This window comes from Dreissena polymorpha, chromosome 1 (assembly GCF_020536995.1).
Source record: "Dreissena polymorpha isolate Duluth1 chromosome 1, UMN_Dpol_1.0, whole genome shotgun sequence".
NCBI classification, from domain to species: Eukaryota; Metazoa; Mollusca; class Bivalvia; order Myida; family Dreissenidae; genus Dreissena; species Dreissena polymorpha.
Window position 1 is genome coordinate 83,312,613 of NC_068355.1, and position 20,483 is coordinate 83,333,095.

The 20,483-nt window shown below is 36.7% G+C and overlaps 1 protein-coding gene and 1 long non-coding RNA gene across 2 annotated transcripts; both read right to left on the reverse strand.

The window, feature by feature from the left end:
- Window positions 1-1,845: 1,845 nt before the first annotated feature.
- LOC127833892 (required for meiotic nuclear division protein 1 homolog) lies at window positions 1,846-18,333 on the reverse strand. The gene is made up of 11 exons (XM_052359431.1): window positions 18,246-18,333; window positions 16,659-17,168; window positions 15,605-15,722; window positions 12,915-12,999; window positions 12,346-12,385; window positions 10,102-10,202; window positions 4,710-4,825; window positions 4,456-4,520; window positions 2,953-3,029; window positions 2,576-2,696; window positions 1,846-1,884 (listed from the first exon to the last, which is right to left on the reverse strand). Exons 2-11 carry the CDS (start codon window positions 17,166-17,168, stop codon window positions 1,846-1,848), a joined length of 1,272 nt encoding a protein of 423 aa, XP_052215391.1. The 5' UTR covers window positions 18,246-18,333.
- Window positions 5,591-8,369, reverse strand: LOC127838318 (uncharacterized). The gene is made up of 3 exons (XR_008029768.1): window positions 7,872-8,369; window positions 7,452-7,626; window positions 5,591-6,360 (listed from the first exon to the last, which is right to left on the reverse strand). It is a non-coding gene; the product is annotated as an uncharacterized LOC127838318 (long non-coding RNA).
- Window positions 18,334-20,483: the final 2,150 nt, after the last annotated feature.

Consider the following 20,483-nt stretch of genomic DNA (forward strand, 5'->3'; position numbering starts at 1 on the left):
CCAAATTTCATGAAGATTGGACAATAAATGTGGCCTCTAGATTGTTCACAAGATTTTACTATAGCCATATAAGAAAAAATGCCCCACCCCTTGGCAGCCATGTTTTTCAAGCAAACATAACCATTTTCAAACTCATCCAAGATATCATACAGACCAATCTTCTGACCAAATTTCAGGAATATCGGACAATACATGTGGCCTCTAGAGTGTTAACAAGGTTTTACTACAGCCATATGAGGAAAACTGCCCGCCCCCTGGCGGCCATGTTTTTTCACCGATCTAAACCATTTTTCAAACTCGTCCGAGATATCAATGAAACCAATGTTTTGACTAAGTTTCATGATGATTGGGCAAAAATTGTGATTTCTAGAGTGTTCACAAGGTTTCTCTGTAGCCATATCAGGAATACTGCCCTGCCCCCTGGCGGCCATGTTTTTCAAAGGACCGGAACCATTTTTTAACTCAACCAACATATCATTTAGACAAACATTTTAACAAAGTTACATCAAGATTGGGCATCAAATGTGACTTCTACAGTGTTCACAAGGTTTTTCTTTTTTTTGACCTAGTGACCTAGTTTTTGACCCAGTTTCGAACTCAGTTGAGGTATCAATGGGACAAAGCTTCTAACCAAATTTCATAAAGATCAGACAATAAATGTAGCCTCTAGAGTATTCACAAGGCAAAATGTTGACGACGCACGACGGACAAAAGGCGATCACAAAAGCTCACCATGAGCACGTTGTGCTCAGGTGAGCTACAAAATGAACCCTGGGGCATGGCCCGTTAACAGTTTTAACTCTGGGATATTATTTAAATAAGGTTTGTAGAGAACAACAATAATTGTGGTTTGAAAGAAAAATATTCTTTAAGTCATTTTGTGGCCAGTGTGAATGATTTGATGAAAACAGGTAGAGGAACAATTTACAATGTTAATACCCAATATAAAACATCTGAAAACTGTTACTATATTAATGTTACAGAAATCCAATTGGGGTACACAATTTTTAAAATTTTAATTTTGGATGTTAAAATCAACTTGCTGACATGCATAACTTCAGATGTAATGTTGTATACTCATAAGTGAAGGAGATCTTCTCCAGAAACAATAGTGTATATGGACAACCAGATGAATGGAAAGAAATAAGTCCATAGTGATTCCAGTTTATCCCACATTTCTTATCAGGGGGTTTAACCCTTTCCCACTTGGATGAAAAGTGTAAATGGCTATGTGCAAACAGCATAAAACCAGAACAGCATGCGAGAAACTCGCAGTCTGTTCAGGTTTTATGCTGTTTGCTCCTCGTCTGCATCTAAGGGTTGGAAAATGAAGCCTTTAAAACTTGAATCTAGTAATTACACCAGTTACATTCAATCAAGATGCTGGCTACTTTCCCAAAAATATCTATTTAAAAGCTGCAAATACATCTGTTATATTGTTTAGTCTCCAGACATTCAGATCATTAATAGTGCATCTCTACCCACCTGTATACCCCTGGATACATTCAGATCATTAATAGTGCACCTCTTTCCACCTGGATACATTCAGATCATTAATAAAGCATCTCTATCCACCTGTATATCCCTGGATACATTCAGATCATTAATAGTGCACCTACACCCACCTGTATACCCCTGGATACATTCAGATCATTAAAAGTGCATGTATACCCACCTGTATACCCCTGGATACATTCAGATCATTAATAGTTCATCTCAACCCACCTTTATACTTCTGGATACATTCAGATAATTAATAGTGCATCGCTACCCACCTGTATACGCTTAGAGACATTCAGATCGTTAATAGTGCATCTCTACCCACCTGTATACCCTTGAAGACATTCAGATCGTAAATAGTGCATCTCTACCCACCTGTATACCCTTGGAGACATTCAGATCATTAATAGTGCATGTCTACCCACCTGTATAAGCTTGGAGACATTCAGATCATTAAATGTACTCCTGTACCCACCTGTATACGCTTGGAGACATTCAGATCATTAAATGTATTTCTGTACCCACCTGTATAAGCTTGGAGACATTCAGATCATTAAATGTACTCCTGTACCCACCTGTATATGCTTGGAGACATTCACATCATTAAATGTACTCCTGTATCCACCTGTATACGCTTGGAGACATTCAGATCATTAAATGTACTTCTGTACCCACCTGTATATGCTTGGAGACCTTCAGATCATTAAATGTACTTCTGTACCCACCTGTATATGCTTGGAGACATTCAGATCATTAAATGTACTTCTGTACCCACCTGTATACGCTTGGAGACATTCAGATCATTAAATGTACTCCTGTACCCACCTCTATACGCTTGGAGACATTCAGATCATTAAATGTACTCCTGTACCCACCTGTATACGCTTGGAGACATTCAGATCATTAAATGTACTCCTGTACCCACCTGTATATGCTTGGAGACATTCAGATCATTAAATGTACTCCTGTACCCACCTGTATATGCTTGGAGACATTCAGATCATTAATAGTGCATCTCTACTCACCTGTATTAACTTGGAGACTTTCATATCATTAATAGTGCATGTCTACTCACCTGTATACGTTTGGAGACATTCAGATCACTAAATGTACTCCTGTACAGCTGCTCCAAGTCATCCCGCTCCCAGTAGACATCTGGCACATCCAGGAAACCTGACTCCAAGTTGATCTCATGCCTGACATGGACAAAGATTTATCGAGATGGTAACATATCAAAGTGGGCCAAAGTGGAGGATGGTATAAGACAAACCACACACAAAAGATATCATAAGCAGTTGACCTAAACATGTACAAATGACCTTAAAGAAACAATATGTCAATGAATGTTTTTGAAAACATAATTTAATTATGATGCATTTTGCAGCTGTACACAATATTTTTTTTTTAACACAGGATTACAAAACATGCATATCAAAATTATATAACACTTGCCTGTGTAAGAATACTTCTCCTAACTTCATGTTGATATCACGCCTCTTCAACTGGGATGGCTGTCCATCACGAAGTAGCTGAAGTCATACAATTACAAATGAATATTTATCAAAAAAATGAATGATGACAATTAGATTTCTGTTGTTCATATAGCACACATCATATTAATTATGTGTTTGCCAATTTTTTACCATTGTTACCCCATGCATAAATGTGTTTGCCCAATGCCTATTTGTATGTATACCATGCCTATGTTAACCCAATGCCATTTTGTACTTTCTTCATGGCTACCTATGTTTGACCTATGCCTATATGTATTTTCCTCGTTCCAGTCTGTGTTTGCCCAGTGCACGAGATGTTACCCATGCCTATCTACTTTTGCCCAATGCATACCAGGTTTGTCTATGCTTATCATTGTTTGCCCAGTGCCAATCTGTTTACTAATGCCTACCTGTGTTTTCATCATTCCTATCAATGTTTACCAATGCTGATCCATGTTTACACATGTTGACTTGTGTACAGACATCCCTAAATCTCGGTCGGACCTATGGACATGTCTGTATTAAAACATTCAAGGGCCAATCAAAATTCTTCACTCTTAGGCCCAGAATGTCTGATAAAATATATTAAAGTTTAACCATGAAATATAAAATATTATAGATCATCTGCGGACCAACACATGTCAGAACATGATATACAATATTACTAGCCACTAAGTCAATCAACTTTTGATTGGTCCAAAATAATGATGGCTTAAATCGAGATAATCCGATTGCATATGATGCAGAATTTTCTTCTTAAGGCAACAAATACAGGTGGTTACAAAAAAAACAACAGCTGGGAGTAAGACATCAACGAACATGCACAGAGTGCAATTGATTTCGATTTCATTTTCTTTCTTTTTTACTTTAACAAATTGTCTTGGGTCTGAAAGACTAATCTAATGTCTGACAGAAAACTCTGACCAGTCAAACCAAATGTCAGAGAGAAGGCTGTTGAGTTCGGGAAATCAGTGTGTTTGCCCAATGCCTATCCATGTTTATACATGCTTATGTGTGTTTGTCCAAAGAGTATTCATGTTAAAGTATGCCTGCCTGTGTTTGCCCACTTCCTATCTTGTGTTGTTGATTTCCTTTCTGGGATATAAATTAAAAGTAGCCCCAAATGCCCCTAAAAGAGTGGATATGCCCCTTTATTTTTAGAGGAAACTCTGTACAAGAACAAAAACATATGTTTGAAAATATGGTCAAAATGTAAGTTTATGATCTTGAATCTCTGTGTACAAAATGTCCACAAAGTTTTCCATATCCCTATCTATGAAAGCCTGTATTTTATTTTATTTGCCTCATTATTACCTATGCTTATAAAAAAATTCTCTACACCTATTTTCACCAATATAACTTCCAGCTATATAATGGTCCCAGTCTGTGAGAGCTGTACATTAAGGAACACATTGAGTCAAAGAAATCAAGAACAAAATGCTTACCGGTAATGCCTGCCTACCTGCGTTTCTGATTCCAACTGATCAATAAACTTCTCCAATTTGTTCTCGTTGATTGCCAAAGTCACTACAATAGACAAACATTTAAGTAAGTTAATATTGGATACATAAAGTAATAACTTGGGATGCAGTGATAAGTACTGTTCTTTTCATAAAATTTCTTTATAAAGTGATTATCTTATAGTTGATACTGCAGCATACTTATTAAAAAATAAAGACATATCCGTTAATTTGCTGCACAAGAACTGGAATGTACCTGACTGGGCCATGGCATTGGAGAAGGCAAACTTCTCCATCATGGTGATCTCTTCATACTTCTCGTCTCCAGGTAAGCTCCGAATGTGGATTTTACCCCGCACAAGTTTAGAGGCCCTGAAATAACAACATTGTGTACATAACTTGAAGGCACTGACTAGCAACAGTACAAACCTGGCTTAGAGACACTGAATAGCAACAGTACGTACCTTGCTTAGAGACACTAAATAGCAACAGTAAGCACCTTGATTAGAGACACTAAATAGCAACAGTATGAACCTGGCTTAGAGACACTGAATAGCAACAGTACGTACCTTGTTAAGATACACTAAATAGCAACAGTATTAACCTGGCTTAGAGACACTGAATAGCAACAGTATGAACCTGGCTTAGAGACACTGAATAGCAACAGTATGAACCTGGCTTAGAGACACTGAATAGCAACAGTACGCACCTTGATTAAAGACACTGAATAACAACAGTATGAACCAGGCTTAGAGACACTGAATAGCAACAGTACGTACCTTGCTTAGAGACACTAAATAGCAACAGTATGAACCTGGCTTAGAGACACTGAATAGCAACAGTATGAACCTTGCTTAGAGACACTAAATAGCAACATTATGAACCCTGCTCAGACACACTAAAGAACAACAGTATGAACCTTGCTTAGAGACACTAAATAACAACAGTATGAACCTGGCTTAGAGATACTGAATAGGAACAGTATGTACCTTGCTTAGAGACACTAAATAGCAACAGTATGAACCTGACTTAGAGACACTAAAGAACAACAGTATGTACCTGGCTTAGAGACACTAAATAGCAACAGCATGAATCTGGCTTAGAGACACTAAATAGCAACAGCATGAACCTGGCTTAGAGACACTAAATAACAACAGTATGAACCTGGCTTAGAGACACTAAAGAACAACAGTATGTACCTGGCTTAGAGACACTGAATAGCAACAGTATGAACCTGGCTTAGAGACACTGAATAGCAACAGTATGAACCTGGCTTAGAGACACTGAATAGCAACAGTACGCACCTTGATTAAAGACACTGAATAACAACAGTATGAACCAGGCTTAGAGACACTGAATAGCAACAGTACGTACCTTGCTTAGAGACACTAAATAGCAACAGTATGAACCTGGCTTAGAGACACTGAATAGCAACAGTATGAACCTTGCTTAGAGACACTAAATAGCAACATTATGAACCCTGCTCAGACACACTAAAGAACAACAGTATGAACCTTGCTTAGAGACACTAAATAACAACAGTATGAACCTGGCTTAGAGACACTGAATAGGAACAGTACGTACCTTGCTTAGAGACACTAAATAGCAACAGTATGAACCTGACTTAGAGACACTAAAGAACAACAGTATGTACCTGGCTTAGAGACACTAAATAGCAACAGCATGAATCTGGCTTAGAGACACTAAATAGCAACAGCATGAACCTGGCTTAGAGACACTAAATAACAACAGTATGAACCTGGCTTAGAGACACTAAAGAACAACAGTATGTACCTGGCTTAGAGACACTAAATAGCAACAGTATGAACCTGGCTTAGAGACACTAAATAGCAATAGTATGAACCTGGCTCAGAGACACTGAATAGCAACAGTACGTACCGGGGTACCTTGCTTAGAGACACTAAATAGCAACAGTATGAACCTTGCTTAGCGACACTTAAGAACAACAGTATGAACCTTGCTTAGAGACACTAAATAGCAACAGTATAAACCTCGCTTAGAGACACTGAATAGCAACAGTATGTACCTTGCTTAGAGACACTTAATAGCAACAGTATGAACCTGGCTTAGAGACACTGAATAGCAACAGTATAAATCTGGCTTAGAGACACTAAAGAACAACAGTATAAACCTGGCTTAGAGACACTAAAAAGCAACAGTATGAACATGGCTTAGAGACACTGAATAGCAACAGTATGTACCTTGCTTAGAGACACTAATTAGCAACAGTATGAACCTGGCTTAGAGACACTGAATAGCAACAGTAAGTACCTTGCTTAGAGACACTAAATAGCAACATTATGAACCTTGCTCAGACACACTAAAGAACAACAGTATGAACCTGGCTTAGAGTAACTGAATAGGAACAGTAAGCACCTTGAATACAAACACTAAATAGCAACAGTATGAACCTGGCTTAGAAATACTGAATAGCAACAGTACGTACCTTGCTTAAAGACACTAAATAGCAACAGTACGAGCCTGGTTTAGAGACACTGAATAGCAACAGTACGCACCTTGCTTAGAGACACTAAATAGCAACAGTATGAACCTAGCTTAGAGACACTAAAGAACAACAGTATGAACCTTGCTTAGAGACACTAAATAGCAACAGTATGAACCTGGCTTAGAGACACTGAATAGGAACAGTACGTACCTTGCTTAGGGACACTCAATAGCAACAGTATGAACCTGGCTTAGAGAACCTAAAGAACAACAGTATGTACCTGGCTTAGAGACACTAAATAGCAACAGCATGAACCTGGCTTAGAGACACTAAATAGCAACAGCATGAACCTGGCTTAGAGACACTAAATAACAACAGTATGAACCAGGCTTAGAGACACTAAAGAACAACAGTATGTACCTGGCTTAAAACACTAAATAGCAACAGTATGAACCTGGCTTAGAGACACTAAATAGCAATAGTATGAACCTGGCTCAGAGACACTGAATAGCAACAGTACAATCGGGGTACCTTGCTTAGAGACACTAAATAGCAACAGTATGAACCTTGCTTAGAGACACTAAAGAACAACAGTATGAACCTTGCTTAGAGACACTAAATAGCAACAGTATAAACCTGGCTTAGAGACACTGAATAGCAACAGTATGTACCTTGCTTAGAGACACTAAATAGCAACAGTATGAACCTGGCTTAGAGACACTGAATAGCAACAGTATGAACCTGGCTTATAGACACTGAATAGGAACAGTACCCAACTTGATTAGAGACACTAAATAGCAACAGTATGAACCTGGCTTAGAGACACTGAATAGCAACAGTATGAACCTGGCCTAGAGACACTAAATAGCAACAGTATGAACGTTCTTTAGAGACACTAAAGAACAACAGTATGAACCTTGCTTAGAGACACTAAAGAACAACAGTATGAACCTGGCTTAGAGACACTGAATAGCAACAGTATGAACCTGGCTTAGAGACACTAAAGAACAACAGTATGAACCTGGCTTAGAGACACTAAAGAACAACAGTATGAACCTTGCTTAGAGACACTAAAGAACAACAGTATGAACCTGGCTTAGAGACAATGAATAGCAACAGTACGTACCTTGCTTAGAGACACTTAATAGCAACAGTATGAACCTTGCTTAGAGACACTAAAGAACATCAGTATGAACCTGGCTTAGAGACACTAAATAGCAACAGTATAAACCTAGCTTAGAGACACTGAATAGGAACAGTATGTACCTTGCTTAGAGACACTACATAGCAACAGTATGAACCTGGCTTAGAGACACTGAATAGCAACAGTATGAACCTGGCTTAGAGACACTAAAGAACAACAGTATGAACCTGGCTTAGAGACACTGAATAGCAACAGTATGAACCTGGCTTAGAGACACTAAAGAACAACAGTATGAACCAGGCTTAGAGACACTAAATAGCAACAGTATAAACCCGGCTTAGAGACACTGAATAGCAACAGTATGTACCTTGCTTAGAGACACTAAATAGCAACAGCATAAACCTGGCATAGAGACACTGAATAGCAACAGTATGAACCTGGCTTAGAGACATTAAATAGCAACAGTATGAACCTTGCTTAGAGGCACTAAAAGCAACAGTATGAACATGGCTTAGAGACACTGAATAGGAACAGTGCGCACATTGATAAGAGACATTAAATAGCAACAGTATGAACCTGGCTTAGAGACACTGAATAGCAACAGTATGAATCTGGCTTAGAGACACTGAATAGCAACAGTATGAACCTGGCTTAAAGACACTAAATAGCAACAGTATGAACCTGGCTCAGAGACACTGAATAGGAACAGTACGCACCTTGATTAGAGACACTAAATAACAACAGCATGAACCTGGCTTAGAGACATTGAATAGCAACAGTACGTACCTTGCTTAGAGACACTTAAGAACAACAGTATGAACCTGGCTTAGAGACACTAAATAGCAGCAGTATGAACCTGGCTTAGAGACACTAAATAGCAACAGTATGAACCTGGCTTAGAGACAATGAATAGCAACAGTACGTACCTTGCTTAGAGACACTTAAAAGCAACAGTATGAACCTTGCTTAGAGACACTAAAGAACAACAGTATGAACCTGGCTTTGAGACACTGAATAGGAACAGTACGCACCTTGATTAGAGACACTAAATAGCAACAGTATTAACCTGGCTTATACACAGTGAATAGCAACAATACGTACCTTGCTTAAAGACACTAAATAGCAATAGTACGTACCTTGCTTAGAGACACTAAATAGCAACAGTATGAACCTGGCTTAGAGACACTGAATAGCAACATTATGTACCTTGCTTAGAGATACGAAATAGCAACAGTGTGAACATTGCTTAGAGACACTAAAGAACAACAGTATGAACCTGGCTTAGAGACACTGAATAGCAACAGTATGAACCTGGCTTAGAGACACTGAATAGCAACAGTACATACCTTGCTTAAAGACACTTAATAGCAACAGTATGAACCTTGCTTAGAGACACTAAAGAACAACAATATGAACCTGGCTTAGAGACATTGAATAGCAACAGTATGAACCTGGCTTAGAGACACTGAATAGCGACAGTACGTACCTTGCTTAGAGACACTAAATAGCAACAGTTTGAACCTGGCTTAGAGACACTGAATAACAACGTTATGCACCTGCTTAGAGACATTAAATTACAACAGTATGTACCTGGCTTAGAGGCACTGAATTACAGCAGTATGCACCTGGTTTAAAGACACTAAATAACAACAGTATGTACCTTGCTTAGAGGCACTGAAAAACATCAATATGCACCTGGCTTAGATACATTGAATAATAACAGTATGTACCTGGCTTAGAGACATTAAATAACAACAGTATGTACCTGGCTAAGAGGCACTGAATAACAACATTATGCACCTGGCCTTCAAGACGCTAAATAACACCAGTTTGGAATTTTTTAGTGATTTTTTGTTTTATAAAATCAAGCGAAAAAGCATAGGATTGTAACCTCAAAAATATCTTAACAATCAAGAAGAGTTAATTATATTGTCATACATACTATATAATAATCATTGTCCTCTTTATTAAATATACACACTTTTGATTGATCACATTACTAGTTTACACGCATATTTGTCATGATTCACACTTTACATGTCATTCTGTACAGGTATGATCTCACTCTCTTGTTCTGTCAGTACTGGGTTGTACGGATGGATGCAATGTCTTCGCACCAGCTGCAGGACGTCATCCTTCTGTCATAAAGAGACAGGACACTTGTTACCACACTGCACAGACATGTCAGTACAATAAACACATAGTGAGGAAATAAAAAACAGCAATGATTGAAGAGTCCATAATGTTAATTTTAAGATCTTTAATATCAGAAGAGATATTTTCAGACAAAAAGGAAGGTTTTTGTAATCATTAAAAAATATTAGACCTAAAGAGACCTTTGATTTTTTATTCACAATTTCCAACATCTTACTAAATTCCTAAATAGGCCTTTTCACATTTTAGTTGATTAACAAAATTTATTTTAAAAAATGTTTCAAATTCGCAAATTTTCGCTGTAGTTATTGTATTTGTGACGCATTTATTGTGAGGTAACAGTAATTCTGAACATTTACCATGCTCTAAAATATCTATTATATGCATCTTTTGAGGATTTAAAAACCTGAAAATTATCAAGTGTTGCAACCCGAAACAATTAAATAGTTTGGAGAGATTCGTTATGTTGTTATATATTGTGACAATATAAGGATTGCTTGTATAAAGTATCAAATACATCAATCATTGTATGAGCATGGATGGCCAAGTGGTCTAAGTGTTAGACTTTTACTCCAGGGGTCAGTGGTTTGAGCCCTGATGAGGGTCCCTTTTTTTTCTTCTTTAATTTCATTCTTGTTTTTTTACTGGAGCTTTTTACATCCAATGTTTACATATATCAAAACAAGGGCTGTTTGTAAAGCACACATGCCCCCCCCATATGGGCTGTCAGTTGTAGTGGCAGCCATTGTGTGAATACGTTTGTTGTCACTGTGACCTTGACCTTTGACCTAGTGACCTGAAAATCAATAGGGGTCATCTGTCAGTCATGATCAATGTACCTATGAAGTTTCATGATCCTAGGCGTAAGCTTTCTTGAGTTATCCTCCGGAAACCATTTTACTGTGTGGAGTCATCGTGACCTTAGACCTAGTGATCTCAAAATCAATAGGGGTCATCTGCCAGTCATGATCTATGCACCTATGAAGTTTCATGATCCTAGGCGTAAGCGTTCTTGAGTAATCATCCGGAAACCATTTTACTGGTTCGAGTCACCAGGACCTTGCTCTTTGACCTAGTGACCTGAAAATCAATAGGGGTTATCTGCGAGTCATGATCAATGTACCTAAGAAGTTTCATGATGCTAGGTATAAGCATTCTTTAGTTATTATTCAGAAACCATTTTACTGGTTCTAGTCACCGTGACCTTTGACCTAGTGACCTGAAAATCAATAGAGGTCATCTGCGAGTCATGATCAATGTACCAATGAAGTTTCATGATCCTAGGCATAAGCGTTCTTGAGTTATTATCCGAAAACCATTTTACTGGTTTGAGTCACCGTGACCTTGACCTTTGACCTAGTGACCTGAAAATCAATAGGGGTCATCTGCGAGTCATGATCAATGTACCTATGAAGTTTCATGATCCTAGGCGTAAGCATTCTTGAGTTATCATCCGGACAACATTTTACTGGTTCGAGTCACAGTGACCTTGACCTTTGACCTAATGACCTGAAAATCAATAGGGGTCACCTGCATGTCATGATCAATGTACTTATGAAGTTTCATGATCCTAGGTGTAAACGTTCTTGAGTTATCATCCAGACACCATTTTTCTGTGTTGAGTCACAGTGACCTTGACCTTTGACCTAGTGACCTGAAAATCAATAGGGGTCATCTGCAAGTCATTATCAATGTACCTATGAAGTTTCATGATCCTAGGCGTAAGCATTCTTGAGTTATCATCCAGAAACAGGTTTACTGGTTCTAGTCACCGTGACCTTGACCTTTGACCTAGTGACCTGAAAATCAATAGGGGTCATCTGCGAGTCATGATCAATGTACCTATGGAGTTTCATGATCCTAGGCGTAAGTGTTCTTGAGTTATAATCCGGAAACCATTCGGTGGACAAACCGACGGACATGTGCAAAACCATATACCCTCTCTTCTTCGAAGGGGAGCATAATAAAGCATTTACTGACAAACTTCAATACATGCCAAAATCTGTGAAAAAATCACTAAACAGTAATGTGAATACCTGGCTTGAAATTCACACATGATACCACCAGATTATGGTGCAACCGTCCTTACATTGGTGTGCTTATTTTACTAATTGTTACTCAACTAACCTCAGATTCTGACATTGTCCATAAAGAAACTGTTCCATCTCTGAAACAAATATTCATAATAAAATTATAACTTTAAAGTGCACAAAAATACAATTTAAGGCCATACCTGTATATCTGTCATCCAATATTTACAAGATTAAAAAATATGTTTGGACATTTATTTTAGTGTTCATACGTAGGTATGAAGGCAAGACAAATAGGGTACCTCCCGATTCATGTAATAAATGTTTTCTCTGTCAAATTGTATTTGTGTTTGAAAGTACTTGATTGACACTCTTATATAAAAATCAAAGTTACTGCATGGAAAGCCCATTTTGAAAGGCTAACAAAATTGATACATTTGCAACTAGATTAATATACTTTTGAAAATGGGTGCAGTAAAATATGGTTAAGAAATTTTCAAGTTGTAATGAAATGCCTCAAGTCATCCTTGAAAATGAGTTTGCAATTGATGTAACTACAACAGCGATTTAAAAGCTTACAAAATCATACTATAGAGCTCAATATGACTTTGTAATAACTCATCAATATAACAAAAAAACAACATTTTTCTAATAAAGATTCTAAACCTGAAGAAAAAAGCATCTCTTATTTGGCCTTCAAACTTGTACTTTGCAGTTGTCATAATAACATCTTGAAGATTTCCTTGCAAATCTGGAACAGAACAAACAAGGATGATGATTTAAACATGTCAGATAAACTGTTAATTTCTAAGTTTTCTAAATCATTTAAGGACAAACCTTGGATCTGATTAAGTATCTTCCATCGATGGCTTCTTTTTAAACAGTTTAGATGTCGATAACTATACATGAGCATGATTGTATTACTCTTGATATCAACCAATATAAAAACAACCCTAACTAGATCCCCCTCTTTTGTCCCTATACTAAAATAGAGACTCTAAACTAATGGATTCTTTCATAACTGGCAATAAAAGGCAATAGAGACTCTAAATTAATGGATTCTTTCATAACTGGCAATAAAAGGCAATAGAGACTCTAAATTAATGGATTCTTTCATAACTGGCAATAAAAGGCCAGTCTGAGTCTGATGAAACAGCATTTTCAGAAAACATGCCAGTTTGAACGAAAAAACTGTCTCAAAAAAACCTAAACACAGTGTAACTGTTACATTTGATTGTTTACTTTTTCTAAGCGTAAATCAAATTAAAGATATTTATTTCCGGGACATTTGAACAGAAGGCATAACGACCCAAGAGCTATATATTACTTCACTGCATTTTGTCATACATGCCATATTTTTTTAGGTCCAAAGCGGGACATTCCATAACAAATTGTCGGGACATTTGACCCAAAAGCAGGACACCTAAAACGATTTATCATTCCACCTTTACTGTAGTCAGTATAGTACTAACAAATACTCATAACATAACAAAACATAATAACGGTTTTATAAAATAAGACAATAGCAAACAACGAGGATAATATTCATCTTTTTAGAGTACAAAATCTAAAACATTACGACAACAATACTCATTATATTACTTAGACTATAGAACTTACATCGTTTTTTTACGAATGTCGGGACAAATCGTCTCATAGCGGGACGGCGGGACAAAGGGCCCAAAAGCGGGACTGTCCCGCCGAGATCGGGACGTATGGCATGTATGGATGCATTTTGTACAATAAACACAAGCTACTTACATATTTCAAATAAATTTTGGTTAAAAGAAAAAAATGTGTTTAAGAATTAAATAAACACAAACACATGCCCATCTTCAAAAATTAAGAAGCAATTGATGCCACATTGTGAAATGTGTGATTTATTGTATGTGTTGTCAAACTCAGACAGGATATTTACATGTGTAAATCATGAAACGCAAAGTGCGCACATCAGGCAGTGTTCTCTCACATTTTATGATAGTCAATAGACAGGCTAATTAAAACTAAGATAGAGTGCTACATGTACAAACTTTTTAAAAGTGGGCAAATGTGAAAGTAAACTAATGCAGGTAATCAAATCTGTCTGCAAATGTGTTTGCATTGAACTTGCTAATTGTAAACTGACATACACTATCAGTGTTTTAACAAGCACATTTTTTACAACATACCGGTAGTTGTAGCCAATGACAGAGTACATAACCTTACACATTTTTTTAAGCATGCAGTTTGCCCCAAAATAAGAATTAAGCATTAAATTATAAAATTAATTACCCCTTTTTATACCCAAACTTAGTTTTCACTTGCTATTTTTCCCATATTGGAGGACAAGTGCCCCTTCCCTGCAGCCTGATAAAAAAATATACTTTTTTAAAAATGGTAAGTGATATTTTGTTGGTCACTCAGACCAACATTTTCAGAAAACTGCCAGTCATAATGTATTTTTTTGTCAAATTGAAGGACGAGCAATTTTGCACAGACCTAAACAGTGTGTTTTTTTGCTCAAAATTACAGCCCCTTGCAGGCTGTTTTCAAATTGCAAGAAGTAAAAAAAGTACGTTTCCCAATGGCAAAAAGTAAAAAAAAAAAGCAAACAAGAGCTGTCACCATAGGATGACTTATGCCCCCTATAAATGCTTGATTTCAACGCAGATTTCAAAACCTAAACACGGACCCTAAGTTCAAGGTCAAGGTCACAGGGGTCAAAATGTGTGTGCGTATGGAAAGGCCTTGTCCACATACACATGCATACCAAATATGAAGGTATATCTCAAAGGACATAGAAGTTATGAGCATTTTTCGAAACCTAAACACAGATTTTAAAACCTTAACGCGGACCCTAAGTTCAACGTCAAGGTCACGGGGGTCAAAATTTTTGTGCGTATGGAAAGGCCTTATCCATATACACATGCATACCAAATATGAAGGTTACATCTCAAGGGACATAGTTTATGAGCAATTTTTGAAACCTAAACGCAAAGTATGAAGGAAAGACGGACGGACAGTCCGATCAGTATATGCCCTCCTACTGGGGGCATAAAAATTTTGACCATAATTTCCCAAAAAATATTCTAACAAACTCAATAACTGGTTAAATGGGTTGACTAAACAGCAATTCAATTCTCTGGCACTTTATATAATGTAAACTTAAGAATGCAATTAAACATGCAATTATAAGCAATTGGTATGCTGTTATTTCTAATCATCTTGATAATACTTATTTTTTCTTAATTTCATGGTCCATCACGCTTGTTTTCCCCAATAAAAAGGAACAGCCAGTAAAATATAGAGCAATTTTTTTTTTACAGCTGTAACAGGATACTATACAGTTTTTTGCCAGCTTTGTTGTTACCACAGACCTGTTGGCATGTCCACAATCTTGTAAGTGTCTTGACTGACAATCTCTTTGGCCAGTGACTCTAGGTTGAGCTCCTGACCCACAGGATATGTTGCCACTCGATTGTACTGCAACGCATCCTACAACAAACACATCCGAAATATACTGTATACCCTAACAAGGGTAGCCTTGGAGCATTCAGGTTATAATGTCATCTGCAATTTAGTTTTAAACAAGGGACAAAATTGTCTCAATTTGAAACAAAGTCTGATAAAGGGAGACTACTCAAACTGAACTGATTGTTAATAATTAACCCCCTTTGTTTCAAAATAAATAATTATATTTTTAGTTGTGGTGACCATGCAGATATTCACGTTATTATTTTGTGCAACACACCGTCCAATGATGGTGAACAAATGTGCCAAATTATTTTAAAATCTCACAATGAATGACATAGTTGTGGCCCGGACAAGCTAATTTATGGCCATTTTTGACCTTTGAACTCAAAGTGTGACCTTGATGATATCGACGTAATTCTTTTGCGCGACACACCGTCTAATGATGGTGAACAAATGTGCCAAATGATTTTAAAATCTCACAATGAATGACATAGTTGTGGCCCGGACAAGCTAATTTATGGCCATTTTTGACCTTTGAACTCAAAGTGTGACCTTGATGATATCGACGTAATTCTTTCGCGCGACACACCGTCTAATGATGGTGAACAAATGTGCCAAATGATTTTAAAATCTCACGATAACAGACAAAGTTATGGCCCAGACAATCTTGTTTCGCCATCCCGCCTGCCAGCACGCCCGCCCACCGACATTCGCCAATCTAATAACCAGTTTTTGCCTTCGGAAAACCTGGTTAAAAATACCAGTTGTCGACAAAAACAAAATAAAGTATTTAAATGCTTCACAGTCACACAAATCAAGTTGTACTTCTAAGAGATAAATCTTAGTTGCACTTGAAGAAGTTTCTGAAGTTGAGAAAAGTAATTTCAGTTGTAAATAACAACACAAAATTTATGGCAATATTTCAATGTTTGATGTGTGAAAAGATCAAGAAATTACCTCCACTAGGCGAATTTTCTTTTTTGTTTTTATTTTCATGAGAGGCTTGGTTGGGACTTTCTTGGCTACATCTTGATTAGTAGCCGTTGATGACATTACAGAATAACATACTTTAATCTGATCCCACAATAACACGGGTCCAGATTTTATATATGACTTTCTTCCCAGAGTCTGCATTATCTGATCCCACAATAACACGGGTCCATATTTTATATATGACTTTCTTCCCAGAGTCTGCATTATGGGCACGTTGCCTGATTTCCTTTCTAAAAATATGCATGTGTTTTGATTAGCTTTCCTATTTACATGTAAAGATAAACACCTACTATGCACAACACACGTCAGTGCAGAAATGTTCAAAGAGTTTGTCAAGAAGCCTGTGCCTCCATTTAGTATGTTGAAGTTTGATCCAACTGCATTCGCCCTATTAACTGGACGTGCTTTTGACCCAAGCATACAACTGCTCAAAAGCCTTTTGTTCAGAATATTCATGATTAGAATCCTGGACATCTGAAAAAGAAATTCAGAAATCATTGTATGCTTGCTCATAAAGACCCTCACAATCACATTGTCATATAATTTATTATTATTGTGAACAATGTGATTTTCTGTATATCTAACCTTAAGTCATTTGTCAAGGAATCTAACAGACAACTGTTGATATAACCAGGGATCTTACAGACTCCTACATTATATAACCAGGGATCTAACAGACTCCTAGGTTATATAACCAGGGATCTAACAGACCCCTACATGATATTACCAGGGATCTAACAGACTCCTACATTATATAACCAGGGATCTAACAGACTCCTAGGTGATATAACCAGGGATCTAACAGACTCCTACATGATATAACCAGGGTTCTAACAGACTCCTACATGATTCTAACAGACTCCTACATGATATAACCAGGGATCTAACAGACTCCTAAATGATACATGATATAACCAGGGATCTAACAGACTCCTAGGTGATATAATCAGGGATCTAACAGACTCCTAGGTGATATTATAACCAGGGATCTAACAGACACAAGCTAGTTTAGGGTAGAAATTTTGGAATTTTACTATCTTAGTAGCTAAAATAAATGCACTGATTATATTTATTTATTATAACAGCCGTTAACCGGCTAGACAGTCCCTAAAGGAAAGGCTTTAAACACACTAGCCACTAGCCACTGCCTATTTTATATTGATAACTATCAGCCAGTTGCAAAGCCAGTTGCGCAAAGAACTTATCTATCGGGTACATATCGATACATTTGTACGATTGGCATGATTTACTGTTTTCACAACCTAATGTTACATTAAAATTAATTATAATATGTGCTTTGTAATAATGATTAATCCAATTTACTTAAATGCAAAAGCTTATATTATTTAATTTGATAACAAGTTTTTGGAAGCAGATAAACGAAACAGTTTCGCATATAAAAAATAGATCTTGTGTTCATAGTCATGGTGTTAGACAATGTTAAGTAATTATACATTTAATTTAATTTGTTACCCCATCAAATAGTATTGATAAGAAAAAAGAAACCACGATAATATTCAATGTATGCTCCTATACCAGTTTATGCTTTACGTTAAATAAGTCCTCATGGTTAAACCGTATCCTATCACACTAAAATGTACGATACCGTTTGGGTACGAACATAGGTGCACAGTTGATTGCGAAACGCAGCGAGTAAAGATCTGACGCAATGACAGGCGGTTAAAAAAATACACATTTTCATTGCTAGTACGTGGGTTTTGTATAGTTAAGGTGAATATATTATTTATAATGTTTACCAAGTTGATGACATCTCTAAACAATATTGAATGAATTTGATATTTTCAGCAAAATAACGAAAATTCAGTACAATAGTAATTGATTAAAACACCGGTTAAATGGATGTTACCATCAAGACACATTAATACCACCAAAGATCTTCCTTATAATCTAGCAGGGCCGTACGCAAGAATTTTGGACTGCGGGGGGGGGGCGGGATGGTGCGGGGGGGGGGGGGGGGGGGGGTCTTCTCGTAGGGGAATATATCAAATATATCAAGTAAATAAGCACCTTTCTGTTTTTCTTCTGATTTCGACAGTCCGGCGAGTTATAACTTTAACTTTTGCAAATATCATACCGTTTGGGAGTTATAGAATCTAGATTTACGGTTGACATGTTCATTCTTAATACCAATTTGTAGCGTTTATATTTGGAGTTCAGTTTTAAAAATTACATCTTGCTTAGGAGAATAGAATTTTGTTTACGATAGAAAAAAAATTTGTTTAAAAACGAAACTAATTAAGGAATGAAGACGGGAAAATGTAGCGCGCGTTCCTAACGCACTGAACTGATGCTACGGTCTTGGCGATTATGATTTTGTTTAGAAACCGGCCATTGAATTTCCTTTGCCATCTTATTATATTTTTTTATGGAATATATTGTAGTATTTTGTTCACGAAACATATCAATAAAGCTTATTATAAATGAATCTTAATAAATTAACGATTTCAGCTCTTGTTTATAACACAGAAAGGGTGTTAATTTTATGATGAAACAGCGTATATAGCGGACCCTCTCGATATTATTCGGCTTTGCATGCATACTTGAAATAAAATGGGTGTCAAAAACATTCATCGTTTGCTGTTTATTATCAACGAAGTAATTATGTATAATTATATGATATTTTTTACCTTAAATTATCAATTTATTAAAGATTGTTGAAAATCACGGTCGGTGTTACGCGGGTCATTTCGTATTTTGACATCAGGGCATCATGTCCAACTATTCAAAATCAGATTTTTTTCACTGGGACGATGGCGGCTTGGATTTAGACAGGCAGACAGATAGTTTATTCAGACTTATACAACAGTACATCGTCTTCAACTCAAATATATACATTATTTTTAGACGAATTGTTAGGTGATTACACATATAGCAGTGATGATTCTGAGAATGTTGCCATGTTTCTTATCCGTGTAATCTAGAGTCCGTGGTTTGAGCATTTTTATCGCGGTGTTCAATAAAAGATATCTCAATAATCTTGTTTATTGATAGATCTGTGGTTTTATTGCCCCTGTGTTCAGCACAAACCAATTATCTCGTTATGATCAGATACTGTGCCGACCAATACTAAATAACACTATGGTGTCATACGCCACAGCAGGGACCTATACTTGTATATTGGTCCCTAACCACAGGTGGCAATGTCTGGTCAGTTTACACTTTTTATGATACCTCCATGTCTTCTCGTGGTATTAGTGGTCATTTCTTGGAGTAATGTAACGCCAAATACTCAATTTTGCGTTTATAAGATATGTAGCTCATTGAAAACATTTATAGTCATCTGCCCATACAGATTGCCATAAACTACATACTGTATAGCTGTTAGCCAGCTTAATCATAATAATTATAAGAGCTTAATACCTATACATGCACATTTTAAACATTTATCAAATCTAATACTTAACATTTAACGTATTTAGCGGGTACCGGTAAAAACTCCGTCATTTCGTAGTCCTATAAGAGTGTATGGTAGTGTACGGAACAACATGATTAAAAACAGCATTCTCATTTGACCACAACGGGGTTAAATAATCTTTCCGAATAATAAAAATAATACAGAGTTATAATTTAGAATTCTTTATATTTATAACTCTGATAACTTATAAAGATATTTCAATATACATGCATAGACAGTTGACCGTGATTTTCAAGAATCTTTAAATAATTTTAATTAATTGATAATTTATGGTTAATAACCTTTCATATAATTTTACATAATTACCTTTTTGATAATAAACAACAAACGATGAATGTTTTGACACCCATTAT

Bases quoted from the DNA above. Each gene is read 5' to 3' on its own strand.
- LOC127833892 (XM_052359431.1), bottom strand. From the start codon at position 17,168: ATGTCCAGGATTCTAATCATGAATATTCTGAACAAAAGGCTTTTGAGC. The intron at 12,386-12,914 runs GTTTAGAATCTT...TATTTGTTTCAG, and splicing joins AGAGATGCTTTTTTCTTCAG to AGATGGAACAGTTTCTTTAT. The intron at 1,885-2,575 runs GTGAGTAGACAT...AATGTCTCCAAG, and splicing joins ATGTCTCCAAACGTATACAG to GGTATACAGGTGGGTAGAGA.